Below are 25,628 nucleotides of genomic sequence, written 5' to 3' on the forward strand. Positions count from 1 at the left end.
CTCACACACACACACACACACACACACACGATGAGTATATTTGTACTTCTCTGGCGTGTGTTTTTCTGTGGTTTAAGTCCTCTGCAATTATCAAAGCAGAACTCAGCTTGTCGATTGGAGCTCATCTGTTCTCACATTTCTCCACTCTCACATGCAGCGTCCTGTCTTTCAAACAATTACAGAAGAACTGAACTTTTCGAGCGTGCCTGGTCTTGAGGTAGTGTAGCATCGCATTCATCACAAAGCAGATTTATCCAACAGACTCGTTATGATAAAGAGAAGGAGGATGTCCTGCCCATGTGGCAGCCATCAACACAAATCTACTTGTTTAAAGTGTGTTTGAGGTGTGATATTTCGCCCAGGCGGATACAAGAGACAGAACAACAACATATAGTAACACCAAAAGTGATATATATTAAAGATAGTATATACAAAACAAAAACAACATATCTGGGAGGAACAGTACAGAAAGAGTGTCCATGGCTTTCAGCTTGACATCTGAATGAAACATTTTCTGTGCACAATATAAAAACACACACAAACATTAACAGCATACTGCTTCGGCTGATATAAATAAGTGTTTAGAAAGAGGAGCAGGGACGTGTAGAGGGAGTATTGCTCTCATGTTGGACTCAATATTTCAAACCCTGAGAAGATCAGAAATGAGCTGGATGACACCCGACAGGCCGAGGTGGGACTGAGTACACAAACTTAGTTACTGTAATTAGGTAGAGTTTTCAGGTGTCTGTACTTTGCAAGTTTTTTTTTCTGACAATGTTTTCCTTTTACCCCCTACATATGAAGAATATACTTTCTGCTCCATACATTTTCTAAACAGGCTCGTTACTGTAGCTTTAATGCATTTGAGGAGAGTATTCATTTGCCATCATAATAGTCCTTCCCAACATTAACACCGATTTGAACCTAAATTGCATAATAACCTATAGAGAAGACTTCCTCGGCGTATCTATCAGTGCATATCACACGTGACAAATGAAGAGTTGTTTTTTAAGTCAGAATGATTTAACTTAACTCTCAAACAGGACATGAGGTTTAGCTAGTTTAGCACAGAAGTAGCAGGTAGAAATGTCCTTCGAGGGCGCTGGTTTGGCTCAGTTGGCAGAGAACATGCCCCATAAATAGAGGCTACAGTCCTCCATGCACTGATCTCAGGTCCGACTCCCAATCTGTCAAACATTTGGTGCATGTTATCCCCCACTCTCTACTCCCCACATTTTCCTTCTTTTCAGCTGTCCTATAAATAAAGGCAAAAAAGCCCAAAACAATAATCTTTAAAAGAAATGTCCTTCAGAGGGCTACTTTAAACTCTTACTATGAGTTTATTCCAGAGCCTGGACTTTAAACTTTTACTTAAGAACTTGAATCAGTAATTCTACTTTTACCAGACTTCTCTCAACACAAGTATCTGTACTTCCACTTGAGTGACGAATGTGTGTACTTCACCACCTCTGCCAATGGGAGACATCCAGAAGCACTTCACTGCTTTACAAACCAAATCAAGAAGCATCGAGACTGACAGACAAAACCGATCTGACCTTTAGGGAACATGTATCCCACCTGATAAGAACATGAGGGATTGTACTGCAGTTGGACCCCCATTATCAGTCTGTGAAGCTTAAAAGGACGCCATGTTGTGTTTTAAGTACCAATAAATGTGATGATGAACCGAATGTGAACCCTTCTAAAAAAACAAAACAGTGAAAAGTAACAGAACACATGAATAACATCCACGTCTCATTTGCATAAGTGTCCTTCCTGTGTTTTCCTGGCGTCGTGTGGTCATGTGACCCAGAGCTTTATGTCACCCAGCTGTCCATCCGCATGCGTTTGACCGTTGGACTCTGCCTCCCCTCTGAGCGGCTCACAGGGAACGGGTGGAAGTCCGCCCGCTGCTGCTCCTCCCGCTCGCTGCCGCCCTCGTGGGAGCTGCAGGAGGAGCTGATGCTGTCTGCAGGAGACCTGCCCGTCTCTGCTCGGGTGGATGAAGAGGTGTGAGGATGAGGAGGGGCGTGAGCCTGGGTCATGTAGCCTGATTGGCTGAGGTGGTCGCGGGGCGGGGAGATGGGCTCTGCTTTGATGTTGACGTTATGATCGGTGTTGATGGAGAGGTTGGAGCTGCCTGACCTGCAACAGAGAGACCGAAGAGGAGGAGGTTTTAATGCAGTGACTGTGGAGTGATAGCGCCACCTAGTGGTCTGTGGACAAATCAGATAAGTTTCTCTGCTTGGCAAAAAAAGCAACATGTCCTGTGGTGGAACATGAATGTGTTTATTCAGGTGCTAAACTTCCTTATGATTCTACTTAACTACAATTTAAAAGCAAACATTTACTTTTTAGTTCACTTTCCTCTGTTTAAGATGTGGTGATGGTTGATCACACTTTTTCCTATCTTGCCTACAACTGCTGCATTTCTATGTAGAAATCGCTCAGTCAGCCTTTTCTTGCCAACAGTTGCAGCGAGAGTCCTCGCTGTTACCAGAATGAGAGACCACGTCTTTCTTACATTCAGAAAACAGAATGAGGTTTAAGATTCCTTCATTTATTGTTAAAGTGCAGCACAGATTGGTACCAGGTTACATCTCTGCTCATCCTGTCCTCAGATATGCAATGACAATGAGCTCCTTCGGTTGTTATCTCTAAATTCTGAAAGTGTTTAAAATCTTCCCCTTCATTAATATCTTTAAACATGTCTTCATCTTCATCTTGTTATTTGTCAGCCTTTTATTTGTCATGATGAGGACATGTCTGTCCACGCACCAGTGTGAGGTGTATTTACTTGTATTTCACTGTGTTTATGCAAGTCTGTTTGCATTATGACTTTTTATTTCAATTGCTTTTAAATCCTCTTATTCTTGTCTGCATTTATATTTGATCCTTGCTGAGTTTCTGTAGAGCACTTTGGTCAATGATTGTTATGAAATGTGCTCCATAAATACTAGTGATAGATTAATCGGTCGGCCGATTAATTACATTTTGACACAATCGGCATCGGCCGATGTCTGCGCTCACGAGGCCAATTAAACAAAATATGTTTTTAGTTTAGTTTATTAAGTTTTAACTTAAGTTTATTAATTTTTCGTTCTCTCTCAAGTGCACTAAACCTTTATTTTTCATTCACATGTATCAATTTTATTTTTTATTTTTTTTACAAAGTTTCGTTTTTTGATTACCAGTGGACATTTATTAAATAGATATATTTATTTATCTAAAATAAGCGTACTGCAGACAGAATGCAGATCTACTTGCAGATAATGCAGACAACAGCATTAAATAAATGTTGAGTTCAGCAATTTTGTGTCTCATTTGTTATTATCATTAAATTGTTATATTTTATCAAATGCAAAAATAAGCCACAACATGATATCGGCCTCATATAGCCGCCATCGGCCATCGGCCGCCCTTCCCTCTAAATATCGGCATTGGCCATTGAAAAACCCTTATCGGCCCACCACTAATAAATACGCTGACTTGACTTGAATTGACCTGATCCAACAATAAAATGCTCCTTACACATTGTTGTATTTGTAAAAGTTAATAATGCAATTAATAAAATAAAACCTTAACCTTAAACCTTGAAATGCTCAGAAGAACAGGGAGGAGCTGCATAAGTGCAGTGCATTTACATCCACCATTAAATGCTATACAGCCATTTGTAGTCTGGAATGACCACTCGCATAATGGAGGCTAATATTAGCTACATTATAACTGATGATTCTCAACTGCTTTACTTTTTGCCAGGGGACTTTTAATGGTGAGCAAATAAATATGTCAACAAGAAAATTGTGTTAACAAACCATAAACGGTAAGACCTGTGATGAGTCATTAGTAAAGAAAGGTTAACTTTGTCAGAGTCTCACCCCAGTGCGCTCAGCTGGTGTTGCTGCCACGCTGTCATGGAGCCCAGAGAGGAGCCTGCAGGAGAGCTGAAGCCCGGCAGCTCCGCACTGTTCAGGGAGTAATCTGACAAATACAGACACAATATGTTACATGACAATGTCAGTGTCTGCCTTAAAGAGAATCTGTCAAAAGACATTGTGAAACTTTGCCCACAACGCCAAAGAAATTCATCCCGAAGTCTTTCACTAACTTTTCACTAAGCATACGCAGAGACGCTCTTCTACACCAGGAATTATGACATTAAGATGATACATAAATGTTGGACGTTGGTGATAATTTTAGACAAAAATGATTACATTGAAAGATACTGATGTTCTTTGTACATAGCCATGAGTTTTTGTATTATTTCACACACATAAGAACACACATAGAAAGTCTAACCCTAACAAAATGTCCAAAAGAGCTTTGATATGCAGCTGACATGTCTGAGGTATCTGAACCCACAGACCTGCAGGGTTCATCAGGTAATCAGATGGGTTATATTATTCACTTTGTCCTGTTCTCTTATTTAACATTCAACAGCACATACATATGTCTTAAATGACCCAGATAACAAAGAAAGAAAACATCTTTGTGTCGTCAGAGGCTGCATGAACAGCAGCACTGCACAAATACTGATGATCATGGTGTACCGTTGTTGTAGGCGGAGCTGATGCTGGAGTAGACCAGACTCTGGTGGGGCAGACTGGGGGTGGTGATGGAGACCACAGGGGTGGACAGAGGCTGGCTGGACTGACTGCTGCTCAGCCTCTGGTTACTCTGAGAATAAATACAGACAGAAACACAAGCACTGAGTTTATTCATTCAATTGTTAAAAGTCTGCAAGCCATCTTCTATCCATCTGTTGCTTTCTGTGCTTACAGTGGACCACAGGCACTGTGATGCCCCGTTCAGCCACATGGGGTCAGCATAAGTTCATTTTCCCCTGGAGTTTCTCTCCAGTGAGTGAGAGCTCATTCTCTTTCCAGGAAAAATAAAACCTAAAATACTCTTATCATTAAGCCCCTTTCACACAAAATTTCAGGACCACCTGCCCCCGACATTTTGTAGAGTTGCCCTTTGACACATGTCCCTCACTTCCTTTAAACTGTGGTCTAAAGTAAAATGAACCACATCTATTTATGCTTGATTTACTAATTTCCTACATTTCCCAGAAAGCCACCAACTTCTAGAGACAGTGCCTGACCTTGGTGAGGTTCAGCGTCTTGCTGAACTCTGATCAGAACATGATTGAAACATTTTAAAAAAACAAGAAATTCACCAGCCTGCCAATTTCTGGTTAATCTCTAAATCTTAATCAGTGAATCTGTTTTAATCTGTAAATCCTTTTTAAGACAATACCTGATAGGTGTTATTAAGTCTCATTCTTTTAACTGCTCAGCTCAATTTTGAGCGCCGACTGCTAAAACCACAGCACTAATATACTTGATTGAGTGTTTTATTTACTAATCAACAGACCACTAAATACCAGCAGCAGCTCACTCTTAATCAGCCTCTGTCTCAGATTAAATAGAGACCAGGCTGGTTTGGCACTTTCTGGTGAAGCTGCTAGTAATGTTAAACTTGACACTTTTCTTACAGTAATTAGAAGTTTTCAGTTGTTTCTCGCTGGGTGTTTGCATTCCAGCCTGATTATGTCAGCGATGACATCACACTGAATGAGATCATTCACTGCTGAACGCGCACACACACATGCACACATATGGTAGGCTGACCAACTGATACATGCGATCAAAGCTAACCAAGTATTGCTCTAAGTTTCCTTCACTGTTTTTCTGTGGTATCTGTTTGTAAGGGAGGCAAATGCTGCTTTTGAGTTCACACACACACACACACACACACACACACACACACACACGGAAAGAGAAGGAAGTGAAGGGCAGTTTCAAAATGATCAAGTGCAGGAGCCGCTGTCTGACCACAACATCTTTTACTGCAGTGAATAAAAAAGCAGGAACACGTCGTCGTCTCAGCGGCTCACGTCTGCGTCTGCTGCTTCAAACGTGGAAATAGTAGCGTGTAGCTCATTGTTTATGGTTTTGCTGCATGTTTCAGCTGCACCACAACCAGTCAAAGCTGCTGTTCAACACCCAAACCGCTGGAGAGGAAGACGCTAACTGCTCCTTCACACATGGCGTCAGTCAAATTATGTGTCATCCAGTGACCAGCAAACAACAGAAGATGAGAAGTGATGATTAACTGTTTGTGGAGAGGAGGTGTTAACAGCTACACGTGGGATGAGAGGGTGTTTATTCAGTTGTGATTTAGTCAGACAAGATTTTATCAACACTAATAAGCATCCCTTTATGAGTCTTAGTAAGAGTCTCCAAAGGTCACTCATGAGGTGCTTTCAATTTGTACTTTGCTCCTAAATCATCCTCTCTAAATTACAAATAATGTAACATAATCTTTTTCTATTATCGCAAAAAACAGGTTTTTATGTCACGCAAACCATACAACATATTTATCATGACAGAAGACTTTCTGTCCTTTAACCGATGGATCACTGTGAGAAGTGAAAATCCCCTGAATCCAACAGCCAGCAGAGAAGCGGAGCTGCACTGTCACAATAGGGAAGAGAAAAAGAAGTGTTTTTCCACTGTTTGCTAATCGTTACATCATGTTTTAGTGTAGTGTGGGAGGGGAAATTCAACAGTGAGCGAGTTTAAATCGATAACTTCAATAACGCAGGACAATCTGAAGGGAGAAAGACTTACTGAAGAAGCTCAAAAGACTCACTGCAGAGTCTGTTCAACAACACATGAACTCTGTCAGCATGTTATAAACCGAGCTTTGCACTTTTTTAAGGAAGGATTTGTTTCACAATTTAGAAGAACTTAGCAAAATCTAACTGCATATCATTTCTGCATTTGACTTTGGGCTGTACTGTTTCTGAATCTGACTTGTTCCACAGAGTCTGCCCTCCCTAACAAAGTGGATGAGTTGGCAGCCGACATGAAATATTATGAGTCTCTATGTTTGTGGAGCCTGTTGCCTTCACAACCAATTTAGTTTAAATGCATTTCTCACTGAAACGCATCATTTTACTTTATAAGGTTCTTTAGGAAAAGAAACCAATTTACTCAGGTAAAAAGGGCTTGTATGTGACTGACTGACTGACTGACTGAGTGACTGACTGACTGAGTGATGGTACTTTCAGAGCCATAGAGAGAGAGAGTCGTGACATCGCAATGGCGGATCATGGAGCATATTGGACCACCACTGACGTAACTCTCTGTCTATACGGCTCTGGATACTTTGTTCGGGGGAGTACGCAGGGCTGCTCTTCCGCTGCTCGTCCTCTGTCCTCAACTACCTCCGCAGCGCACACCTGTTTTCAAACACGTTGTCATCGGCCTCATAAGGACAGTCCTTGTAACACATTGCCCACAGAAGCACACATTGACCTGACGCGGTCAGCCACATACGAGGTTTGACCTAGTCTTGTTTTTAAAGTGTTACAGCTGGGTTGTAAAATATAAGCATGCATGTGCACTGCATTGAATAATTGGCTGCTCTTCACTGGGGCAGCTGTGGCTCAGCGGTAGTCGTCTTTCAATTGGAAGGTCGGAGGTTCGATCCCCAGCTCCCTCAGGCTACATGTCGCAGTGTCTCCCGGTGGGATAGCCAACCGGTATGAATGTGATAAATGATTGACAGTTGGGCACTTCACATAGCAGCCTCTGCCATCAGTGTGTCATTGTGTGTGTTAATGGGTGAATGTGACATGTAGTGTAAAAGCAGCTTTAAGTGGTTGCAAAGACTAGAAAAGTGCTATATAAGTACAGTCCATTTACAAGTCCATCAGTCATTATGTAGAGGTGGCAACAAAATAACAGATGTTTATCTAGTTAACTATAGTTTACTTCATAGCAACACATACATTTTATATTTATGGAGGCAAGAAAGGAAAAAAGCTCCTTTTTAAAAGGGGCAGAATGCTACATGGGAAGAGGAAAGTAAGTATTGACTTCTAGGAGTTTCTACAATGTGTGCATGAACACGGCCCTGCACTGATAGGATCATGACTTATACAGTAACCCTCAGGCACCGTCTCATGACACACATATTCATCAGTTACTAAAGGGCTGTAGGGTAGCAACATGCCCATGAAAGAGAAGAAGACTGTAGACAATGCAGACAAAAAAACTCAAATGTTTCATCAGGTATGAAAAGATCTGAGGATGCACACACTGTGATTGAGTAACACTGAATGTAAACTGTTGGTCCACAATAAAGAGGGTTACTGGTTACAGCACAGACAACTCATGCATTAAAGTCATTTATTTTTTTAAAAGTCTTTGCTGGTTTTAATGTGGGGACATTTCAGTCCACAACAGAGACATCCAGAACAAATGATTTAATTTGCAAACTCACCATCCATCTGGTCCAGATGGTGTCAAAGTGATTGTTCTGCAAAGTTGCTGACCGGCTCTGAGCTAATGTGCATCATCTATTTACCCTGTTCTCCTCTGATGCAACATCCCCCAGGCTTGAATAACAGCACGTACACTTCTGCTTCCTAATAAACACAACTTAAAGCCTGTGTTTCCAGAGAACTATAACATTTTGCTAGCTGGTAGCTGTGTATGTGTCACCTTGTTCTCATGTTTCTAACCACACACACACAAACACACACACACACACACACACACACACACACACACACACTTACCAGTGTCTGCATCATCCCTTTGGACTGCGGGATGACCACTCGCAGGTCTGTCTTGCGGCTGTTAGGGACCAGGCTATTCCCAGGAGGAGGAAGAGGAGGAGATTTGGGTGGAAGGATCTTCCCCAAGCTGCCTCCACCAGGTGAGCCCACGAAACCGTTCACTGAACACGGATAAATACAAATACAAGTACATTTGAGAAGTGATGGTGAGGATCTGACTGATGGATTCATGGAGAATATGAGCTTCTCTATAGGAGGCCTGTGCAATCTGCTATAGACATCTAGCCTTGGATGTTTTCAGAGCCTCTTTTTCTTCAGTGGAAACCATGAAGCACCTGAGTTTAGAAATATTTGAAGACTTAAGATTTTAACAGGTGAGGGAGGTTACAGTCCCATGTGTGAAATCAACCTGTCCACCAACATGCCCTGAACGCAGAGTGGGGAAAGTACATCTATATATTATACAGGAGATAATAATGAATAATTGAACTTGTCTTGCTCTTGACATTACATAATGGCAGTGTTCATATGAGACATGCTGTTCTGGGAGAGAGAGCACGAAGATGACGAGGGGGAGCATCTGTGAGGAGGACAGTTTGTACGGACGGCTGAAGACGGAAAAGTCATTACAGCTGCTTTAACGGGAACAAAATGACACTGAAGTGCATCCAAATTCCTGGAACAAGTCGACTAGTATTTATGCTGAAATCAAATGTTCTGAAATGTTTTATTAGTCTAGTCTCAAACAGTTGATAAAAGCAGCTGGGGACGAGGTGCGACATAAAGCTTACTTTGTGTTAAGGGGTCACAAGCCTAAAAAGGATGAGAAACACTGCTGCTACAGTTTCACAAGTTACATTTTCCAGTAATTATTTCTTAGTCTGAAAATCCTAATTAAATTGTTCACATGGTCATACACATTCACATGTAGTCTCATTTTATCTAACTCACTGTCTGCATAAATATACACCGATCAGCCATAACATTATGACCACTGACAGGTCGAGTGAATAACATTGAATATCTCGTTACAATAACACCTGTCAGTGGGCGGGATATGTTAGGCAGCAAGTGAACATTTTGTACTCGTAGTTGATGTGTTGGAAGCTGGAAAAATGGGCTAGCGTGAGGATGTGAGCGACTTTGACAAGGGACGAATTGTGATGGCTAGGCGACGTGAGCATCAGAACTGGACCACGGAGCAATGGAGGAATGCGACCTGGTCTGATGAGTCACGTATTCTTTGACATCATGTGGATGGCAGGGTGCGTTTGCTTATCTGGTGAAGACATGGCACCAGGATGCACTATGGGAAGAAGGCGAGGCGGCGGGGGCAGTGTGATGCTATGGGCAATGTTCTGCTGGGAAAACCTTGGGTCCTGCCATTCATGTGGATGTTACTTTGACACGTACCACCTGCAGACCAAGTGCACCCCTTCATGGACACAGTATTCCCTAATGGCAGTGGCCTCTTTCAGCAGGATAATGCGCCCTGCCACACTGCAGAGATGGTTCAGGAATGGTTTGAGGAACAACGAGTTCAAGGTGTTCACTTGGCCTTCAAATTCCTCAGATCTCAATCCGACTGAGCATCTGTAGGATGTGCTGGACAAACAAGTCTGATACATTGAGGCCGCAGCTCGCAGCTTACAGGACTTAAAGGATCTGCTGTTAATGAGGTCCATGCCTTGATGGGTCAGGCCTGTTTTGGCGGCAAAAGCGAGACCTACACAATATTAGTCAGGTGGTCATAATGTTATGGCTGACCGGTGTATATCATACATGTTACAGCATTTGGAAACATGAATGTTTTCACTTGAAGGGCATTTAACCTGCTGCTTTGTAAATGTTGGTAGATCTGCTCAACTGCAATGACTAAAAACGGATAAACTGAACCCCAGAGTGAGAGAACATTTTTCTCTTAAACTACACATTGTGTATCACAGTCGTCTGAGCAGCAAATAATGAGCCAAGTGTGACTATTTCCTTCTTGTATTGGTTGGTAGGATATATACAGAGCACGGATGCAATTGAGTGTGATTTCGTTTTTTAAAACAAAAATCCTTATGATGATTCTTTTTTTTTCTTACATTTCCTTTAATGTAGTTTAATCACTCCAATGGCATTAGATTTACAAAGTCCCTTTATAAAAACATTATTTTAATGTCATTAGTAGTAAATGTTTTCTGCAGTTGCACTTGTACTTAACTTACGAGCTGCTACATGTCTGCTGTGATCTCTGACAAACTGAATGTCTTTAAAGCTCACAGCCACACTACATTAACTTCTACAATAACTTAGTGCAATATGAGGCATACAGTAATAATATAATGATGTGGATTTGAAACATTTACACATGTAAGACATGCATCAGGCCTGCACATTGTTATAGAGAGAGAGAGAGGGAGAGAGAGAGGGAGAGAGAGAGAGAGAGAGAGAGAGAGAGAGAGAGAGAGAGAGAAAGGTTAAAGCAGGCAACAGAGAGGATGCTGGGTACACAGGGCGGGAAGTCCAGAGTCTCGAGGGATCGTGGAGAGGAAATGTATTCCTGGTGTATTATTACTGAAGACTTTAGACTTATTACAGAGAGACAAATGACAAAGTACAATAACCACTATTGAGAGGGTCAAAGATCAGATTGCCGATATCAGTTACTGTGCCCCTGAAGTCATCTTGACCATGAGTTGTTATATGAGGACAGGTGGTAGAAATAATATTTTGCTACTATAGACAAACCGTCATTATTCAGTTCTGTATCTAACCTGCACTGGTGACGAAGGAAAGAATGTTAAAGCGACACATGTAACATTATGAAAAAATGAATGAATTTCAACAGTTAAATTACAAGTTGAGAAGTTTAGAACTCATTGATGGTGAATTAGTTGTATCCCACATTTAGGCACTTAGGGTGATTGTGTGAGGGAAGGGTTCAGTTTAGATCAGGAGTTCTGTCACAGTTTGCCGATTCCTGAGAGATACATACCAAGTGGTCCGGACCCATTTTGTAGAGCCAGATCAGAACCATGCAGACCACCTGAGGAAAAAACAAAAACACTGAGTTTTATATGACTTCTGTTTCAGTTCATTTTCTTTGACTTGTGAACAATGGAACTAGTTTTGCTGGCTGTCAGAAGAGGTTTGCTGGTCGTTGCCTTTTCTATCTTTCATCATCTGTTTATTCTGTTAAAGCCATCATCAATATCCATTATCTATACCTCTTATCCTGTACAGGGTCACGGCAGGAGCCTTCTCGCTACCACTGCCCCGCCGTGCAGCCCTATTCTGTTAAATCTTTGCACATAAACTAAATAATGATGGGAAAAATACTAAGAGAATAAAAGAAAATGCACACTATTTGTAGATATATGAGGACAGGAGTGTGTGTGTGTGTGTGTGTTTTCTCCCTCTCTGTAAAGTAATACAGCCTTATTTGGCTTCTGTGTTTTCTGTGGTCAACTGTTGGTCGTCCCATGATTTTGAGTCCCACACAGACACAAAGTGAACCTCTGAATTTTCATGCTCAAAGTGCAAAGTTTCCTCTGAATTGAGTGTGTTAAGATCAGCGTGAACAATGAGGTTAGTTACCAAAGTGCAAAGCAAATATCTCATCACACACACCTGAGTTTCCAGTGCTGGGCGGTCTCTGTGGAGAGTTAATGTTTCTGTGGAGGTGTGTGTGAGGCGAGGAGAGGATCCCGCTGTCACACAGAGCTGCTGTGGCTGCAGCGAGAGCCTGGGAGGTCGCTCCTCCTGCTCCTCCTCCTCCTGCACCTGAGCCGTACGACATGCTGCCGGGTGTTACATGCATGAAGTTCTGCTGAGGGAGGCCTGTGGACTGGAGAGAGAGGAACAGGTAGAGACTTTACAAGATGAGCTAGATTAAGACCTGAATGCACTACTTGTAAACAACAACAATCTGTGTTCTATGTTTCAGAGTTTGTTTGACCAGGTACCCTTAAAAAAAAAGGGGTCAAGCTAAGAAAGGAAAACAGAGCCAGTTGAAGATGCATCAACGTGAAGTGAAACGGAGCTGATGAAAGCCAACCACACACTTTAAAACAGCTTACAATTTTATGACTCTTCATCATGTTGTCGAACTCCTCATTGATCTTCTTGTATTTCTCCTCAGTGCTGGGGGTGAGGACGTACGAGGCATCAGGATCGGGGCTGTCGCAGCCTCTGTGCTCCTTCTTGTTCAGGGCCTGAGGATGAAACAAGCACAGCAATCAGTTTAAACAAGATTGATTCAAAGGCATCAGTAAAAGTAAAAATAGCAACAACAGTTCTACGGTGGCCTGTAGTGACATTAATAAAACCACATTTTCCCAGGGGGGAGGCAGTAAGAAGACGGTGAGCTGAGAGCACTTTATAAATCACAGTAAGCCCAGTTCGTTAAAAATGATTTACATATATATTTGAATTTTTATGATCTCTTCCAGACGGAAAAGTTCTGCATTACCATAATGTCCAAAATTTTACAGACCACATACAGCTTTCCAACAAGTCGGTCCAAAGAGGTTTGTTAAAGAGTTTCAGACAGAAGTACAGATAAAATCTGTGAGTGAGCGGTGCTCAAATGTGAAAAGAGTCCAGCTGAGGCTGATTACATTAAACTGAAACATTAAATCACTATGATTATATAATAATATACTGTATGTCCATGTCACAGGCTGAGGGACTGCAGAACACAGGATGTGTATGGGTCTGGCTGCGCTGTATCTAATATGCGGCTGAAGAACAGGAAGGAAAATCAACCACTAGAAAGCAGATCTGATTCTCCTGAGGGTCACAGGATCCAGATCCTTCCATAACACCGAGGACATATTTACATTCCTGCAAGTCTGTGAATGAAACCCTGCTCAGTGCTCAACTGTGATTCACAAAATAAGTACAGGGAAATTTAACTGCATGGTTAATGTCTCTGTTGCATGTTCATTTTGTAGCAACATTTTAAAGTTGAAGAGTTTGGTTTTGCATTATGTATATTTTCTTTATTAAAAGGTGTGCAGGATGTTTTACAAGCTGACAATATTCTTACATGTAGGTATTGTTAGATTCACGTTTCAAAGAATCTTAAGCCTCTTTCACACATGCACTCCTGACAATCTCAGGACCGTCTGACCCCGACATTACCCACAGTTGCCCTTTCATACAGGTCCTTCACAGCGGGAGATTTTTCCCCGTTGAACAATTTTTGTCAAGTGTCTTTTTTATCTGTCAAAAAGATCGTCATCCATGATCGATTAATTTGCTGGACACTCGTTATTCGCGTTCTGTCCCTCCAAAAGTAGTCTTGGCGCTGTTACCATAACATGCCGCGACTTGTTCCCTTCACTCTGGGGAAGCAGCTAGCTGGCCCTTTAGCGGCAGTAGTTGGCTGACGAGCTCCGCTAGCAGCTAACGAGCTCCACTAGAAGACACGACGTTGCTCTCCCACGGGGCAGGCGGGCTGACAAACTATGAGCCCGACGACAAACTTAACTGAACTTTGTCAAGCTCTTCTACTGTTTACTTTACAATTAAGAATGTTCCACCTGCTTTTGCTCTCCACGTGAAACGCTCCCCAAGCACACACACACAATGAACCAAGTTAAAAGAAGCCCAGTAAGGTTAAATCAGTCAGTATTTCCTGCTGTGTTCACACATCGGCCGACCCGAACTTTCTCCTGACGTGATACTAGGTCGCTGGAAGGAGAAAGTCGGGAAAATGTTGGGGTCCAAAATTCAGCTGTTTGAGTTCACACACGCAGCTCACTCAGGTAATATCAGGTAATGTTCAGGAGTGCAGTGCATTGTGTGAAAGGGGCTTCAATGTGTGTGTGTGGGGGGACAGTGTGAGCCTATCCCAGACACACAGAGACAGACAGTGAATTTGAGAGTCACCATTGAACCTAAAGAGCATGTCTTTAAACTGTGGGAGGAACCCGGAGGGAACCTACGCATGCAGGGGGAGAGCATGCAAACTCCACACAGAAAGGTCCACTACACAAATAGTTCTGCCGCCAAACTGGTGAAAAAAAACACGGGCTGTAATAAGTAATGAAATTCCTCTACAGCTAACTGTAGCAAGAAAAGACTTAAGTAGATCTGCAGACGGTGTGACAGACAATTTGCCTAAAGAGACACTGAACCCTTACTTGGATATTGTCTGGGAGTTACTGATCTGAGGCCAGTCATATTCACTATGTGTCTACCCCTGTGTGAAATGCACATGTTTTGCATGTACAGTAGCTGAGCAGCTGCGTCCATGCTTCAGCCACATTTCATTTGCCTACACAGAGCAAACATCATGCTCCTCCTGTGTCTGACAGTGTGTTTGTCTTTATGAGCTGTGGAGCAGACAAAGGGCTGCTCTGAGGAGTACAGACAGTAACAGAAGTCTTCCTTTAGAGAGACACTGCTTCACATCACAGACTTACTCATCTATAATCACACCAGACATTAAACACAATGGACTGGAGTAAGCAGGGTGGGTTGGGTGTTTTAAGTTGTGCAGCATGAATAGACGGGGAAAAAAGTTGTCTGTTAAAGCCTCCCTGAGCACCAGAGAGATATTACATTTAAAGGAGATTCATTAGCACAGATTATTCTGTCTGTAGGAGGTCATATTACTGCTGCAGAAAGGCTTAGACAATGTCTACAGTGCTGCAGAAAGGCTGTCCTGTAAATTTGAGATGTGAAAACAGGATGTTGAACTGAAACCTGTGACAATAATCCAGTCAGAAACCTCTCAGGTAATGATATCCGATTTATGTGAAACCTCAAACCACATTGGCTTTGATAAAAATGACCCTGACCAAATCAATATAAAGAGAGAGTTTCAGAATAAATTCCTCCAGCGAGCTCTGGGCCTACCCCGGGGTAACTCAGATGCCAGAACCACCTCGACTGGCTCCTTTGGATGCAAAGGAGTAGCGGCTCTACTCCGAGCTCCCTTTGGATGAGCTCTCACCCTAACTCTAAGGCTGAGCCAGGACACAGAGGAAATTCTTTTTGTCCGCTTGTATCCTCGATCTCATTCCTTCAGTCACTACCCAAAGCTCATGACCATAGGTGAGGGTTGGAACGTAGATCGTCCTCCACAATCGATTAACTTGCTGGACACTCGTAATTCGCATTCTGTCCCTTTCAAAAGTAGTCTTGGCGCTTTTAGCATAACACACCGCGACTTGTTCCCTTCACTCGGGCGAAGCAGCTAGCTATCCTACTAGCTGCAGTAGTTATCGGCTAACGAGTTCCGGCTAGCAGACACAATGGTGCTCGCCCACAGAGAAGGCGACTGGAAAATTGAGAGCATCGCCTTACAGGTCAGCTCTTGCTTCACAACGCCCGCAATACTGCTAACGCTGCACCAACCCGTCTATCATTCTCACCATCCATTTTACCCTCACCCGGGAACCCTGAGTACTTGAAAACCACATCCTTAATGCAATCGGTATATTCTGCATACAGTCTGTCAGAGGTGGTAATTTACACGATGCCGATATTCATTCTCCTTTTAGCTCTGTTTGGGTCTCCACCAACTCCTGAGGGAATTATGAGGCTCTTTGACTATTAATGCTCAACTATGTTCACCAGCTACCTGCAAACTTTGTCTGTCTGTCTATGGGATGGGCAGGTTGTATACGTAGAGGGGGAATTAGAGCTTTTTCTGGTGGAAACACCTGCAGGAAACTAAGCTGATTACAGTGAACCAGAAAAGACATAACAATGGGCTAAAAACATCGACACACTCTGCAGAGCTAACGGGGAAATCTAAAGTTAACTGATGATTCTTTGTGGGATTATCATTACAAACAACATCTTTCACATGATCCATTTTAATACAAACATATTGATAATAGCAGCTCCAAACTCCACATCAAAAAACACATTTGAAATATCAAATTCAAACTGTCTGATGCATCATATTAAAAACACATGTAATCCCCAATGGAAATAAAACATGAAGCCAGCGAGGAGTTGGCTGGTTCAGAAATTTGACGTTTTAGATGATTTGTTTGGAACACGGACGGATGAATTGATGGAGGTTAATTCACAGCACATGGACTTCACTAGAGGAGTCTCTCTTAAAAATCAAATCATACCGACATCATGCGAGCCTGGATGATGACATCATCGCTCTGGTATCCATCATCTCATCTCTGCTCCTCATTACATTACACGTCATAGCGTGAAAAGGCCGGACTGACAGCCAGCTGACTGTCTGTCCACCACATGTCCTCTGCATTCCCAGACACTGCTGCTTATTAGCAGCTTTAAACACACACTCACAAGTCTATTTTCACCACATTTTATTTTAACAACTGGTGACCACTTAAGAAGTCACACGCTCAACTCCTGCTCGATTCTGCTGCTGGTTGTTTCCACACTCTAGTAAACACGAGTCGGCCTGTTTGAAGTCTTTGAGGACACACGCAGAGTTTGTCTCGTTCAGCGCAGGACGAGCTTGTCCTTTTGTTTGACGTGTGCCTGTTGTGGTACATTCAATACATTTCCTTACAACAGCTACAACAACTTAAACTTTATTATTAGCAACGACTCTTTGGAAAAATCCCACCGTGCATTCTTTCCAGCTATCAAATGCCACTGTGTCAGCAGATACACAAGCGTTTGGTGTTCAAGAAACTTAAAGTTATAATCTCAGAGATCTCAGTGTCGTTCTCTTTGGCGGCACCTATGGTGATAAACGGTAATTGCGGGAGCACACTTCCCAGATATCCAGACAGTGTTGCATGTGTGACGTCCACGGTTGGCTCCGGTTGTAACTCTTGATTTTCCTCGCTGACGGTCGCTTTCCTTTGTAGACCGTTTGCCTTCATCTGAGCGTCGAAGTTGTTTCTTTTTCTTTGGATTTTCACTTATTTTTGGCCGACCGCCGGGGTCTGTCCTACACATGGGTCTGTATGTGACTGACTGACCGAATGAGTGATGGTACTTTCACAGCCGTAGAGAGAGAGAGTTGAAGCATCACAAAGGCATATCATGGAGCATATTGGACCTCCACTGACGTGACTCTCTGTTGATAAGGCTCTGGATACTTTGTTTGGGGAGTAGGTGGGGCTGCTCCTCCACTGCTCGCCCTCTGTCCTCACCTACGTCCGCAGCGCACACCTGCTTTCGAACATGTTGTCATCATCAGCCTCATAAGGACAGTCCTAGTAAAACATTGCCCACAAAAGCGCACATTGACCTGATGCGGTCAGTCACATACTAGGTTTTGTCCTTGTCTTGTTGAAGTTGTATCTGTAGTCATCGATCTTTTCTTTGGTTGTTCAGCCATAGTAGGTTACTGTTTACTCGCAACACTTGCAGAGAGCGGAAAAGCCGCCGTTTAGCTCCGCCTACCCTCTCTGGCAGACCAACCACTGCTGGCTGATGGAAAACGCGTCACTAACTGGGCGCCGCTTGTGAGTCGCACCAGACACCCAGTCAGTAATTCTGCACAGTGGGGCATTTACCACACAGAAGTACTGTGGTACGCAACTTGTATTCAGATGTCACATAAGTCTGCTACAACTTGTTCCTGTGTAAACAAAAGGTCCTGTAATGCATCCTGTCTCTCAAGGCTTAAACCTACATCTGTCATGTGAAAATATTCCTTGACGTCGCTGCTTGTGCTCATGTCTGTTCAGCTCCACCTGTCAAACTTACAACAGAAGAAGCTGCAGGACTGATCACAATCTTGCTCTCTGTTTGAAATCATAACCCATAAAACACCGGCACGTGAAAGTATGTGTAAGCCCTGTGAGTGTTTTAAATATTACAGTAAGTTTACACGACGCCAGAGGGGATGATGTTTATAATGACTCAGCCATTATTATTAATGATGTGAGGTGAAATGAGCCAGATTACAACAGATGGAGTGATGAAGTTTTCATTCGCTCAGCATCAGGAGTTTGTTACTCTTTAATGACTCTCTGATTCAGGTGTGAACTCTGCTGGACCTTACGACCAAATGGGAGGGAAGATTTCCAAAATGTCAGCAATCATGATATCACTTCAATTTTATTGGCTTGAAAAATCTGCCTTTACTTTGTGTGCACCTAACAGGAATTATTTACACGACATTCTTGAGGTTGAAACTTTAATTTCTTGAGAACAATTTAAGAATCTTAAACCAATTTGCCTCTTTTAAGTGAGGATTTTTACATTTTTCATTAGTTATACTTGTGCCTTTTTTGTATCTCGTAATCATTGTAAATGAGGGGAAACCTGAATGATTTTCAAGGCTTAGTCAGTGGACAGTATGAGGGCACAGGGGGACACATAGTAGACCATAGAGAGGAGGGGTCTAGTGGGATTTAGTCCAAGACCCTACGGGCTATATGTGTCTCCACAGATGCTGGGTTGAACCACTACATCATGTCTGGGCACTGATGCCTATCTTTAAGTGTCTGTGAGAGGATCTGAGTGTGTGTCCTTATCATCTCAAATGTCAAAGTGGGCTTAAGTGGACCTCCAAAGGCATGTGGATCATTGCCACCATGAGGCACAAACTGCTCCGCTAAGCATCTTAACATGTGAAGGCTGATGTCTTGTTTCTGTTGGGGCTGCATCAAAGATAAAGTAAGGCCCCCGCTCTCCCTTGGGCGAGTCTTTTCCAGTTGGGTGTTTGCCCTGTAGGCTAAGAATAGATCAGGCACGGGAGTGTGTGAGATGTGATTCAGAACATCTCTGGCAGATGAGCTCACCTCACACACTTTCAAAGGGCAGTCCATACAGCATAACAGATTGTGCTTTTATGAAGCATCCTATCACACTTGACCTGAACTTAACTGTGATGCCACAGTGTCAAGTTTCACTCTATTGTAGTTTTCACTTCCTGTTATGTTTCTCATTCATCCCTGCAGACTGAAAGCACTGCTCAGTATGCTTTGGACAGCTGCTCTGTTGTTGCTGAAACTCAACCCTGCTGCACACAAACCTGTCTCATTATTATGACAAAAGAAATACGTCTGTGAGGTTGGCTGACCAGTCAGGCCTTTGTAGTTGTTTAAGCTGGCAGACTAACAGAGAAAGTCTTCCTGGCCTCTAAATTCATTGTAGGCGTTGACATTAGACTTTTATCTCCTCCACATGGACATAGATTCTGAAATTGAAATTCAGTTTTGCCTAGACATTAGTACGTATCCACTGTCATAAATATTTGTTCTAATGGACAGTGTTGGTACTAGTAACTTGCAGATCTGTTTGCGGCAGGGAGTAAAAAACATTGCTTCATTTTCGTCCCTGCTAGCCGCAGCAGCAACTGTTCATTTTAGGGGTGCTTGTCATGTTTGGAATAACTTACTAGGCTACTGGACGGAGGGCTGAGGATACAGGACTACATGATGAATTTTGACAGTCTGGTTACTTGCCATCACCACAACTGGGCCCATTAAAGAGATAGCTAACGCTAGTTAAACTTCTACTGCTCTACTGCTCACTATATGCTCTGCTGCTCTCTCCTTATTGAATACAATCAACAAGTCCTTATAACCCTCAACTTTTTAAGCTGGTTGCTGTAATAGGGGTCTTAAAAGTTGCAAAATCTAACTAGACAGTTGTTAAAATGGCGACACATGCACAAATATGAGGCTACAGCCAGCAGCTGGTTGACTTTCAACAAATTATTAATCCTGTAAACAGAAGGAAAGAGGTCGCCAAACTTCTTCCAGCACCTCTAAAATTCAAAAACATGTTACATCCTGTTTGTTTAGTCTGAACAAAAACCAAAGCTTAAGATACACAGTTTTTTTTTCTTATAGTTTTTTAACTTCTCAGTCTGTACCATACTGAGGAAGAACAGTATCAATCTTCTCTTCTTACTTCTCTTCTTGTCCTTCTGATTGGACAAGAGACATTTCATGAGTGCTGATATAGAGAACAACATCACTGGGACTTTTCACTCTGTGTATCACTCCGCCTCAGCCAGGTGTACAGACCGTGTATGTCTACATTAATCAAGCTGGTACCTGAATCACACAGCAGACTCTTATTTCACTGGTTGATGATAAATTAAAAGGACCACAAAGGATGAGTCATTCATAGCCTATGTAAACCTCTAAAGCCGAACTCAGTGAGACGGTCTGGTCTATGGAGGATTTCCTGTTTGTGTCACAAGCTGTTCCCACCCTCGCGTCACCAAACACTGCTCCTCTCGCCTAGCAACAGGTAGCTAGAGGGCTAACTTGCTAGCATAACCAACATCGAGTAAGTTAAAAGTACTGTGAGGAACTTTCAAGTCCGCCATTTCGTTTGAATTGCCGCGCAATGCATCTTGGGATAAGTTGGGCCACGAAGGATGCAACCGATGGATCCTTTACGGCCCGGAAAACAGAGGACGCATTTGTCGGCCGCATCTGAAGGAGCCGTTGAATTGGGAGAGCCTTCAACGCGCTTCTGTGGCGCAATCAGCCCCTGGATTTGGACACAGCTAGAGTGCAGGAGGATGTTTGGGTTGCTTGGCAACGAAAGTCCAGTTTCAGTTAAGTTGTGGAACTAGTTGAGTTGATGGACCAAGAAATAATCTGTTGTTAAATATTACTTTATACTACTATCTGCCGCTTGTTTAACTGATCTACGAGCGAATCACAGCTGTGATGATATTCAGTGCAACACCACTCCTCTCATGTGATTTTGTCTTTACTACAAATATTTTGGATAACTTACTCATTTTGGGCCTGTTAAAAGGGAAACATTTTTTGTTATCATTTCTAAACTACAGTATGACATTTCTCTGAATAGTTCCACAGGCACACAACGCAGGCTAAGTTAGCTATATACATAGACTGTATAAAAAGATGGACGACATGACAGCTCCCAATAAGTGAGGCCAAAACATCTCTATCGCCCCCTGCTGACTGGCTGCAGTATAAGCCCATGTCCTCAATGTTAACAGATGGGACATGAGTCAAACTATAAAATCAAAATACACATCAAATACATTTTTCTCAAACATGGTTTCTGTCATTATAGTTAGTTCTTCTCATGCTGATTTATGTCCAAGCTGTTTTTCTGACAAGTTTATTTTTAATTAGTTATTTGATGCTGTAAAAAGCATGATTGACAGCTCTGTTGACATATCCGGCTCCTGCAGCCGATCTGTTCCTGATTAGCAGAGAGGAGGACGAATGACGAGAGGAGACGTAACTAAAACAATCACTACAGTCATTGAAGTTTCCATATCTGTGAACGACTGCTTCAGACCAACACAAGAAGCTGTTCTGCAGTTTAACACATGGGTATTAAGTTAAGTGTGTGTTTTGGTTAGTGGAAGTGGCTACGGCGGCTCCACCCTTCGATCTCTACTGGGCAACTCTGGCTCCAAATGACGCCACCATTGCAAGATGGCAGCGCCTATCACAGGGGCTATTTTGGCATCAATTTCATACAATGAAAGCAGATGGAGACGCGTCGTCCATCTATATATACAGTCATTGGTTATATACAACAGCTGAGCAGCTAGCACATCGTAATGCATTGTATCATTGGCACTGAGACGTTAGTCAACCAATGCAATGGGAACAGTCCATTCCATCCGTCGATCGTTACAATATGCCGTAGAATTGATCTTCTTTAAAAATGAAAAAATGGATGTGTTAATGCCCATGTGCAGACTTTCTTTGTGTGACAAAGAAACGTGTGTGTTTGTATTGGAGAGATAATCATCAGCAAACATCAGATCTTATCAAACTCTGACAAAGAACCCACACAAGCTATCTCCCTGTTCCTCTTCACACGGGGAGTCTGTTGCAGCCAGTGGGGTTTCACTTTACACGTAGTCAAATATCAGGCCTGAATTTTGCAAATGAACAGACCGATATGTAAAAGATCAACCTTCTCACTTTCCAGGCTTTGTTCTATTCACCTTATGTTTCTGTGTGACTGCGGGAAAAAACAAATAAGGACTCAAAGCAGGCAAATCAAGGCCGGCTAAACGCTCACCGAGCTGACACAGGTGTCTGCTCGTGGTTTACAGCAGGAGAAGAGACACAACAATGCAAAATAGAGTCATTATGGTCAATATTAATGATGCATATTGATAACCTCTACCACCAAAGGGGTAAAATGTATAACAGTTTAGGTCTATGGAGAGGCTTTACTGTTTCCTATTCACATTTCTGTTGTTCCCCCAGTCAGTATTGATTTTATTTTTCTGTTTATCTTCCTCTCAGTTCTGCAAGAGTGTAATTCCCCACGAGAAACAGTTTTATTGGGAAGATTTAGAGTCTGTGATTCTGGAAAAAATAGGCAGATGAGTGACGAAAGAGAGCAGATGAAGACATGCCTGACTCTGCTCCAAAGCTCCAGGAAGAGGAGAAGAGGCACTCTGGAAATAAACAGTTAGTTTGGGAAGTTTTTGCTTCCTTTTCAGCTGAGAGCTTGCATTTTGTTCAGTGTGTGTGTGTGTGTGTGTGTGTGTGTGTGTGTGTGTGTGTGTGTTTGTGTGTGTGTGTGTGTGTGTGTGTGTGTGTGTGGGAGCAGTAAATTCACGCTTTCAGCAAGGCAAACACACATTAGGAGCTTACATAAACAGGCAGAACGTGAGTCACGATGACCATTCATTTTTAATGGCAGCAGCAGCGAGTGCGTGCTGTGAGAGACAGGACAGCCGCGCTCAGGGACCATGATGCAACAGTACCAGCGTCAACACCCCGATGACGCTGCAGGAGCCCAAAAACCGGGTTAACGGCTGGATCTTATCTCTACCTCTGTCTCCACTGAAGCAGCTATGACTGTGTGTGTATTTAAATGTTTCATAATATTCTCATAAACAAGTCTGAAATTCAATCTGTGACCAAGTTTTTATCTGTTTCCTGCAGATTCATGACGTGAGAATCTCAGGCTTCATTTTTAGTTCTGGGTCAGCGCTACAAAACTGTCTGTGTGTAACTTCCTGATCAAACAAGATGCACTGAATTCATGACAAGGCAGATTTTTCATTTTACATCTTCTCTAAAACTTGAGTGAGTGTTGATGCAAAGTAGTCTGTTGGATGTGATGCATTTTGCATTCACTCAAAACACTATTGGCACTGTGCAACAGCAAAATAGGATTCAGAGAATCATCCACCACAAGAAAAGAGGAAAAGGAAATGTTTTCCAGAGATCGCCATGTGAAGTAAATCACCCACTCACCTCTACAATGTCCGAGTTGGTTCTGCTCTCGTGCGGTTCGTTGTACTCGGTGTATTTCAGCAGGACCTTGTCCATGTCGGTGCTGGCATACTGGAACAGCTTGTTGGAGCTGTTGAAGATGATGAGGGCGATTTCACAGTCACACAGAACGCTCAACTCGTAGGCCTTCTTCATCAGACCAAACTTCCTCTTCATGAAAGTCACCTAGAGACAGAAAAAAAGACTAAGTTGGAAGTCTAGGAACATCAAAAAACTCAGTCCATGCTCAGAACGAACACACAAACAAGCTGTTTTCATGCAGGGAGAAGATAAAAAGGAAGCCTTTGGCAGTGCAAAACTGTTATGCTAGTTATACAGCTGATTGAATTTTAAATATACATTGTTTTGATAAGCTTATGCAATGTCCCAACATTATTTCCGTCCAGAATTGCATAAATTTTTCACCAAGATCTTGTATTGATGATGGGAGAGTCGGGCCACTGTGTAAAGTCTTCTCCAGCACATCCCACAGATGCTCAATGGGGTGAAGGTCTGGAGTCTGTGTGGCCAATCCATGTGTGAAACTGATGTCTCATGCTCCCTGAACCACTCTTTCACAATCTGAGCCTGATGAATCGTGGCATTGTCATCTTGGAATATGCTCATGCCATCAGGAAGGAAAAAATCCAATGATGGAAAAATCTGGTCATTCAGGTTCATTTTTTGTGGCACATGACGTTGCTGAACCTCGACCTGACCAAGTGAAGCAACCCCAGATCATAACCCAAAGGCTTGTGCGGTAGGCACTTCATCCGCCTCTATTCTGACCCTGATGCGCCCATCGCTCTGGAACAGGGTAAATTTGGACTCATCGGACCACATGACCTTTTTCCATTGCTCCAGAGTCCAATCTTTATGCTCCCTAGCAAAAACTGAAGCCTTTTATCCCAATTAGCCTCACTGATGAGTGGCTTTCTTAAGGCTACACAGCTGTTTAGTCCCAATCCCCTGAGACGAGATGCTGACAAGCTAAAAATTGATCGTTGGTAATAAAAACTCTGAGGACACGTATGTTTGGTTTTCATTAAAATGTTGGTGGCAGTCGGACATTCGAAATCCATGATATTTTTCCAACTGTGCGTCTAATCTGTCAAAATACAAACACTGCATTCCTGTAACTGGTTGAATTGGTTGAGGGGCGTGTGCAGATCCCTCTGAATCCAACCCAGCCATACAGGTGATGATGTCCCAAAGCAGCAGCTTAGCAACATGACGGCATCCACACAAAACAGGTCGGAAAAAAGAGAACAGATGGACACACTTTATTTGTTTAACACAATGCTCTATAGTAACGGGAGACGGAGAGACGGCCTGTGGCTACAAATTAGGCGGGAATAATCAGAGGGAGAGTCGAGTCTAGATTATCCAAGGTAAGGAATCCAGATATCACACAAGTAAAAGTGTACAGAGAGTGAAATGGTGCCTTACGGAATCAAACACTTAGTACAACAGCTTGCTACCAATTTCTGATACCTGTATTAGGCTAATTGAATTAATTCAAAGAGAGAAAACGTATTGATCAAAAGTTATGACTAAAACAGGATGACTTTTTATCGACTAAAACTGGACTAACAGTAGAACCGCCAGGGGTCACAGTATACCTAAAACCGCCAACGGGGAAAATTTACCCGCTATTAGAATGTATTGATTTTCAAGGTACAAGGTTCATTTATTTATCATTTTACAACACAAAGTTGTATAATAAAATGCTGGATGTGGTGTCTTTATGCAGCTTACAAAATGACAACATTACAATCAAGCTGCTGTCGACTAACTCTAAAGTGTCAAAATGACTAAAATGTGGCTAAAACTAATAAGCATTTTGGTCTAAAGACTAAATCTAAAGTAGCTGCCAAAATGTTCCTTCACATCTA

At 42.6% G+C, this 25,628-nt stretch overlaps 1 protein-coding gene across 1 annotated transcript in view; it reads right to left on the reverse strand.

Moving 5' to 3' along the window:
• Positions 1–354: 354 nt before the first annotated feature.
• The window catches only part of LOC138587170 (myocyte-specific enhancer factor 2A-like), a 55,334-nt gene continuing 30,060 nt past the window's right edge, over positions 355–25,628 (reverse strand). The window contains exons 4-11 of the mRNA XM_069657946.1: positions 23,716–23,919; positions 12,661–12,795; positions 12,212–12,428; positions 11,577–11,627; positions 8,594–8,754; positions 4,551–4,677; positions 3,879–3,981; positions 355–2,145 (exon numbers count right to left, since the gene is read on the reverse strand). Coding sequence (XP_069514047.1) covers positions 1,818–2,145; positions 3,879–3,981; positions 4,551–4,677; positions 8,594–8,754; positions 11,577–11,627; positions 12,212–12,428; positions 12,661–12,795; positions 23,716–23,919 — 1,326 coding nt within the window. The 3' untranslated portion in view covers positions 355–1,817. The remainder of the gene's footprint in view (positions 2,146–3,878; positions 3,982–4,550; positions 4,678–8,593; positions 8,755–11,576; positions 11,628–12,211; positions 12,429–12,660; positions 12,796–23,715; positions 23,920–25,628) is intronic.

This window comes from Semicossyphus pulcher, unplaced genomic scaffold, assembly GCF_022749685.1.
Source record: "Semicossyphus pulcher isolate SPU_LCO1_2020_fin unplaced genomic scaffold, fSemPul1.0.p SCAF_1, whole genome shotgun sequence".
Taxonomy (NCBI): domain Eukaryota; kingdom Metazoa; phylum Chordata; class Actinopteri; order Labriformes; family Labridae; genus Semicossyphus; species Semicossyphus pulcher.